At 32.8% G+C, this 7,861-nt stretch overlaps 1 protein-coding gene across 2 annotated transcripts; it reads left to right on the plus strand.

The window, feature by feature from the left end:
- The first annotated feature begins 1,539 nt into the window (after positions 1-1,539).
- LOC106060319 (40S ribosomal protein S26-like) lies at positions 1,540-6,508 on the plus strand. Of its 2 annotated transcripts, none has more exons than XM_013218144.2 (4): positions 1,540-1,641; positions 5,202-5,379; positions 6,167-6,300; positions 6,391-6,508. In XM_013218144.2, the coding sequence occupies exons 1-4, from the start codon at positions 1,639-1,641 to the stop codon at positions 6,448-6,450; spliced, it is 375 nt and encodes a 124-aa protein (XP_013073598.1). In that variant the 5' UTR covers positions 1,540-1,638; the 3' UTR covers positions 6,451-6,508. The 2 variants fall into 2 exon arrangements, with proteins under 2 accessions (XP_013073598.1, XP_013073599.1); XM_013218145.2 differs by lacking the exon at positions 1,540-1,641 and adding an exon at positions 1,788-1,808.
- The last annotated feature ends 1,353 nt before the right edge of the window (positions 6,509-7,861 follow it).

The following is a 7,861-nucleotide window of genomic DNA, read 5'->3' on the forward strand; positions in this document are numbered from 1 at the left end:
TTGAAGCGCATGGACCACGAATAACAACAGCCTCATTCCACAGTGAAGAAGATGATTAACTTAGACATTGTCCAACGCTACGCCCCATGAAACGACAGTGAAAAGGGGGAGAAAGACAACTTTTACAATAGGCTTACTATCATCTTACATGACAGACCTAAGAAGAACATCCTCATCATAATTGGTGACCTCAAGGTTAAGGTTGGCAATGAGAGCAGACGATACGAGAAGAACACGAGAGAGCAGAGGCTAGGCGAGATGAAATATAATGGAGAGAGATTCGCCAACGTTTGTGCCATAAGCAACTGAATAATTGGAGAAACAGTCTTCCCACACAAACGAATACACAACTTGGGTATAACCAGACCTGTCAACAGAGAACCAAATAGACCACGTTTGTATTTTGAATACGCGTCAAACAGAAAGCATATGTTGCTTCAGTCGTCCTAGTGAAACTGAAAGAGTCGGACAGGGTGATCCAGCTAACACCAGTATCACAATACCCCTTGCGTTGAAAGACTGCACAAAACAGGAAGAGTTGAATGTCACCCAACCAAACAATTTTTAGCTCCTAGAAGAGCTGCTAGAAGTATGGACAGTGACTTCCACGTGCCAAGAAGTACTGGGTCCCAAGTCAAACGCCCACAAGGAGTGGGTTTCAGCAGAAATTCTTCAGAAGATATAGGAAAGAAGAGAGAAGAAAGCAGGTGTGAACAGCGGTAAAACAAGAGAGCAAAAGTAAAAGCACAAAAGGAATATGCGAAAGCGTCATAACAGACATCGAATCACTGGCAAAAGAAACAGAAGCAGCAGCTCTTGGGAGCAGCACTAAAGACCTGTAATCGGTCATCAAAAAGATATCTAGAAAATTTACCAAGCCAGAAAGGGCTAGAATGCAGAAGCAAGATGAAGAAGGGTAGAAGAAGAGATGGATCGAATATTTCTAGGACCTACTTCTACTAACCCGCCAGAGATACTGCCAGCTGCAAAAGACTTGCCTATCAAGTGCAGTGCGCCCAAAAAGGAAGAGATTCGCAGCGCAATAAAGCAATTGAAGAACGACATATATCCGCAGGATCTGATAGCATCCCGGTTTAAGCGGCCATCTGTAGAGTGTGAAGCTACGGTATTCTACCATCTCTTCTGCAAGATATGGGGGAAAAAAACAAGCGCCGCCAGAGTGGAATATAGTATAATATGGGAGAAATTATGAAAGTGAATGTATGTATATGTTTAATAAGGCTCGTCTTTTTTTTTTTTTTTTGTAAAAAAAAAAGGTGCCGGTACTAGATCTAATGCAGTTATGGATATTGCCCAACTTTTAAGTACTAATAAATTAATAATAAACGTTAAAATACAAGAAAATTAATATTTTTTGTCCACATTAAAAAAAAGTTGCCGGTACGCCGTACGTTACGTACCGTCACAAAAAAAAGCACTATATATATATATATATATATATATATATATATCATTGAAGACCAATGTGGACGTCATAAGTGGAGGATTTCATAAATGACAGTATTCCGGGCTCGTCGACATAATTTGTATTGTTCTCTATCTTTCCTAGATCCTTATTTTGTTTCAATCTTGAAGAAATTTTCATTTGCTACTTCCTTTTCCGCGACACTCGCCATCATGGTAAGTAGGCATGTTGAGGTGTCTGAAAATTAAACTTATTTAACGGATACTTTACCTTTGAAAAGACGTAAACTTTTAGTGCTTAAATTTAGTAACACATATTAATTAAAGCAACAAAAGTGTTTTTAATTCTTGAATGGAGATCACGACCTAATTGATCTAGAATGGTACTCTATCGAAAATTGATAACGTTGTCGTTTAACTTTTACTTAAACTAAGTTAAAGACATCTCACATACTGATACTGTAGTATTAAGTATAGTATTTTAGTTTTATAATTTTTATTTATAATATTGACTCCCTTCAACTTTAGTTTAACTTATGTTATATTATTAAAAGTTTAGACTAGACAGTTTAGTAATCTATAGGCATAGGATGCCATAGGTGATTGGGGGGGGGGGGAATAAAAAATTTATCTTTGAAAAAACAATTTTTTGTTAGTAGATCTACATCATTAAAATACTTTAAAAGAACTTTCCAATGGACATGGTGTATAAATTATGCCTGTATTTTCCTTATGTTTAATATTAACAGTTAAATCTAGAAAGTTATGATTTTTTTTGTGTCATTTTGACCTAACATTGTTGACAAGGAGCAAGAGAGATGCGAGCTTGTCGCTGGCTCAGCTTGAGAGACATGCCCGCAGTTCAAAAGTTAATAAGTTGGAATTGTTTCATGGACGATAGAACTACTTATTGAATAAGACATTTAATATTAGTATTAGATCTAGTATTAGTAGTAAATTTCTAGCTCACAAATCTTTCATTTATATTTATGAACTTCACTTGTTTATAAAGTAGATATTGATGAAATAATATATAAACAAATAATTGGGTCTAGACTAGAGTTGACTAGAGATACAAAAATGTCAGAGAGGTGTGGACAAAATGGGGTGCTGTGATGGCAGAAAATAACAAAATATTAAAAAATTGGGATCAAAATCGCCTGAAACATTTTTTTTTTCAAATGCGTTTTAAAAAAATTGCAAGGTAAAAATCTTTAAAAAGTATCTAGATTCTAGAATATTCTAGATCTATTCTATAGCTAATAATATCTGCTACAAGATTATAATTTCACTTGTTGGTGACAAACAATATCTTCTATAAAAAAAAATAATTAAAAACTGAAATGACCATTGAGGTCAGTGTTATTTTGTTTTTTTAAGTTTGTAAGATGTTGACGATGGACCGATCTGAAAATTGGTAGGAATATAGCCAGACACATGTTACATGTACTATTAGCAGGAAAAAAATCAACACGGTACCACTTACCTGTAATGAGTATCAGTAAAAATAAAAATGTATATAGTACTATATACTTTGAATGCAAAATATTTAAATGATTTTTTTTTTTTTCAAAAAATTGTGAAAGACAAAAATGTTTTCCATCATCAAAAGTAATAGAATTCAATCTTTTTAGCAATGATATCTTTACATATACTGATCATAATCAATTTCAAAGACCTATGTAGCAGTAAGGAAAACTCTTCTCAAGATTTTACGCCATTTTTGGACACAGGAATTACCGGAATTTCACCTCCCTATTATTGTATTATCTAGAAAGAAGTTAACTATAAACGAGTTTATAGACTCTTACTCTTAGAGTCTACATTCTTCCATCACATTTTTATTTTCGATTTTGCATCAAACATCCAGATAACTAGATTCTAGATGTATTTAATTTGACATTTATAATCTTGTCTGTAAGGAAATTTGTCTTACAATTTGTGCATTACACCTAACAAAACATAACTAGTTAGTATAAAGAAACAAATGTACATTCACACCATGCTCACTCATAATTTACACATGAAAAGTTTATATCAGATTGTTTCTATTTAATAATTTGATTGCCAAGGAAACAGAAAAGTATTTTTGTCTGTTTGCCTTTGCTATCTGTGTCTTAATCTCTTTTGTGACGTTATGAATATGTAATAGATTTTTGTCTTCTTTTCACATTCACCACAGTTCCAGCTTCATACCAGCCAAATTTGCTGGTGATGATCGTTCATAACTGTGAATATTAATATTCTGTCACGCTATGTATTTGGATTTTTTAATAGTCCAAATTACTCGTAATGACAGATACATTTTTATTTCAAAATATCTTTGCATGGGTTTAATCAAAAATTGTAACATTGATAATTTCTTAACCTAGTGTTTGATAATCCTTTTTGAGAAAACTAGTATTCATCCTTGAGCTTTAAAGAATAAGCATTGTGGATTTTGAATTTGCTTAATAATGATAATGTTATAATATTTATTGATGAATGTTGACCAGTAGAATGTACAGAAATACAAAACTTAAGTTTATTAGAAATATGTGTTATAAAATATCAAGTAAATCAAAACCAATAAAGCTATTCAATAGTAAAATGTATGGAATAACTTATTATAAAATATAATACGTTAATTGTATATTTGTCAGAGGTACTCAAATAATGAAGTCATATTTTTTAACAGAAAGGGGGGTATCAATTGAAACACTTTTATTGTGCAAAATTTCATGCTCTACATTTACAAAAATATATATGATTCAATAAAGGAATTCACTATGGGTACCAAACTTCACAGTTCCAGCTTCATACCAGTTCAATTATACTGGAGATGATCGTTCATAACTGTGAAAATTATTGTTCTGCCACGCTATGTAATTGGACTAAAAAAATAGACCAAACTACTCGTTATGGCAAGATACATATTTTTTAATATATTAATATCCAGTTTTAAACATATTCCACCATCTCTTGCTTTGATTTTAAGATCTTTTAATTTTTAAGGAAATGAACACCATAGTTATCTACTGCTCTGATAAAAAGTAGCAGTATGCTGTCTATCCCAAAGGTCACTACTGACCGGTATTGATGCCAAAAGTGTAATGTCATGGTTCTAGCAATCTACATGTATGCATAATTTGAAAGAAAAAATCTCCATCTTTATTACAAATAGATCTAGATCTATTTGGATGTAACATTTACTGTAAGACGGAAGTGAGAGAGAGCATGTAGCTGTAGTTGAGGTTATGTCAGAAAGTCGGCATTGATTGACAGTAGCTAAATTATTGACATGACAAACCGGGTCCTTCAGTGCAAAGTTTTATCAATTTAGGGATTCACTGTGGATACTATTGGATTCACTGTGGATACTATTGGAAAGTTAATATACCTGCCTCACAGTTCCAGCTTCATACCAGTTCAATTATACTGGAGATGATCGTTCATAACTGTGAAAATTATTGTTCTGCCACGCTATGTATTTGGGCTTCAAAATAATAGACCAAACTACTCGTTATGGCAAGATACATCTATATTACTTTACAAATTTTAATCATATTCCACAATCTCTCTTCTCCGCTTTGACTTCAGTTAAGGTGTAAGACCTTTCTAGATTGTGAGGAAATAAATATAAAGTTAGTCTTTGTCACCGCACAGTTTGGCTTTTGTATTAGTATTTTTTTAGCCAGTCTGTATGTTTAATAGACACATTCAAAAGACCATCTTTCAGTATGTTGAGTGTTTTAAATTTTATTGGCTCTGAATATCTTTTTTTTTTTTCTTTACAGACTGTGAAGCGAAGAAACAACGGGCGCAACAAGAAGGGTAGGGGACATGTTAAATATGTGCGCTGCACAAACTGTGCTAGATGTGTCCCAAAAGACAAAGCTATTAAGAAGTTTGTGATCAGAAATATTGTTGAAGCTGCAGCAGTTAGAGATATTTCTGATGCTAGTGTGTATGAAAGTAAGTTTCTTTGTATTCATACTTAATTTGCTTTTTTATTTATTTATTTTCTCCACCAGGGAAAAGAACATAGCAGGATTGTGTGTTTATCATAAATTCATCTAGATCTAATTATTGATTGGTCTTCAGTCCTAAAGTAGGCATAAAAATGGACAGTTTAAAATGCTTATCTTGTTTTTTGCTTCATAGCTATTTTTATACTGCACTCCTCATTAATCTTCGGACTCGAAGACAAGCCTTATTATTATTTTATATAATTTGTATTTATTGGTGACCTATAAATAGTTACTCACATTTACAAGTTTAAAAAAAAAAATAAAGTGACAGTAGCTTAGGCGCAGACAGTTGTTTGTATTGCAGGTGGAAATTTGTTGATTCACAGTTTCAAAGATCATCTGATGCATAGTTTCCATGGGTAATTTTTATTCACTGTGAAATTGACACTTTCCAGCTTTGGAGCTTATAAGGCATTATATTACCAGCTTCACAAATGGAAAGAACAGTAACATGTGAGATGCATACTGATATTTTAAAAGTGGTGTACACTTGCTGTTATATAAAATTTGTATTGTGCCTCCATTCTACCACAGATCCTTTTAATTTACACTGACAGGAGTGTCTGATGCGACTTCCGTGCTGCTTTCATTTTGTTTATGTCAGCTAGAGAAAATCATTTTAAAATTCCTTATGCTGCTTCAGAATTTGAATTTAGAATCCTAAATTTTAAAGACAGATCAGTCTATGCCACTTTTTTAAATACCATTTTTAACTTTTTTTTTGTCTGCAGTGTATGCCCTGCCCAAACTGTACGCTAAGCTGCTGTACTGTGTCTCCTGTGCCATCCACTCCAAAGTTGTCAGAAACAGGTCTAGGGAGGCCAGAAAAGACAGAACTCCACCAATCAGGTTTAGACCCATTCGTGTAAGTACATAAAAACATTCTATCCACACATTTTCGTTATAGCGAGCTATAAGCAATATCCATAATTTTTTAATTTTTTTTTGTCAACAGGAAGGTCAGAGTGGACCAAGGCCAGGTGGTCAAGCTCCAGGTGCAGGAAGGAACCAGTAATTGGTTTGACAGACATTGATCTACGGTTGAAAAAAAATTAAAATGATTTACATTTAAACTTCATTTTGTTTGTTTATTTCATTAGTATTTGTTGTTTTTCTTTCTTAATCAAAAAAATGGAATTATTAGTTTAAAAAAACTAAAAAAGATAGTTACTTCATTTTCCTGTAGCAGAGAAATAATTATAATTTGTGCTATTGAAAGTTCATAAACCATTGGGGGAGATTTCTACTTAAAACGAGTGTTTGTTTGAAACAGAAAATTAAACATTAGTTGGCATGTAAAAAAAAACACAACTATACTTGAACTAATAATATGTTCCTACGGTACATATGTACAACAAAATACAATGTCACTAGTCTTGGTAAGCATTTTTGTCTTCAATGACCTTGCTTTAAAATGTTGCTTCTTATAAGTACCGATACCGCGGGGGTACATAAGAAAGCAGAGGAAAAAATGGTCACTTCTATTGATGAAAATGTTGCTTTTAATCAGAAAAAACTATTTTATGGTTGAGAAAGTAATTAAAAATACCTTAGTCTTTTTAAACAAAAAAAAAGATAACCTCTCGATCTAAAACATGCTAATTGAAGTATTTTGAACAAGAGAACAAATTTAAGTTAAATATCCACACTTGTTACACTTAGTGGTAAATTTTGGTTAAATAGCATGCAAAACGCCAAATGATTTGCATAAAAAATTGTCACTAAGAAAAATGTTTTTTCCCACTATAGTGTACATAAATCTTTTTATCTGTTTAGGTTTAGGCTGAAATGGTCTTTTTTATAGGTACCGTATCAGGAAACCATAAATGGTAGTACCGGTACCAGATAAAAGTGAAGCAAGGAAGAAAAAAAACATTCACTTTTGCCATCTTGAAAACAGAGAACCTTAATTCAATATGGCTTAAATTGAAGGCAATACTATCTAGTTTCAACAATGACAGCTCACAATCAATATTGGGGAAATGAAACTGCAGGCTAACTGGCTGAGCAAGAGCAAGTATTAGTGTGATAAGCTACAAAAGAAGGTCTTAAGTGTACTGGTACTGCAGTTAACATTGGTGCTTACAAGTGCTAATTTTTCCTGGTGAAAATCGAGTATAGTGGTACCAGTAATACCTGGCTTAAATGCAGACAAGTGAAAAACAAAATATGTTGAGAAAGTAATCAGAAATACTCGGTACCATAGTCACTTTTAACAAAGAAAAAAAAAGATAACCTCTCGATCTAAAATGTGCTAATTGAAGTATTTTAGGTTAAAAATAAATGTTTATAATGGAATTACCCATGCACCCACTTTGGTTTAATTGATTAGGTGTAAAGAAATATTTTATAAATGCAATATACGGTACCACAAGTAATTAATCAAGACAAGTTTCCCTTTCAAACCTTGTGGTCCAAGGGATAAA

The sequence above is a fragment of the Biomphalaria glabrata genome, chromosome 16 (genome assembly GCF_947242115.1).
Source record: "Biomphalaria glabrata chromosome 16, xgBioGlab47.1, whole genome shotgun sequence".
NCBI classification, from domain to species: Eukaryota; Metazoa; Mollusca; class Gastropoda; family Planorbidae; genus Biomphalaria; species Biomphalaria glabrata.

What these genes read in the sequence shown, in the direction of transcription:
- LOC106060319 (XM_013218144.2), top strand. An exon ending in TGATGCTAGTGTGTATGAAA is followed by an intron (nt 5,380 to 6,166) that starts GTAAGTTTCTTT and finishes TTTTGTCTGCAG; the next exon opens with TGTATGCCCTGCCCAAACTG. An exon ending in TCAGGTTTAGACCCATTCGT is followed by an intron (nt 6,301 to 6,390) that starts GTAAGTACATAA and finishes TTTTGTCAACAG; the next exon opens with GAAGGTCAGAGTGGACCAAG.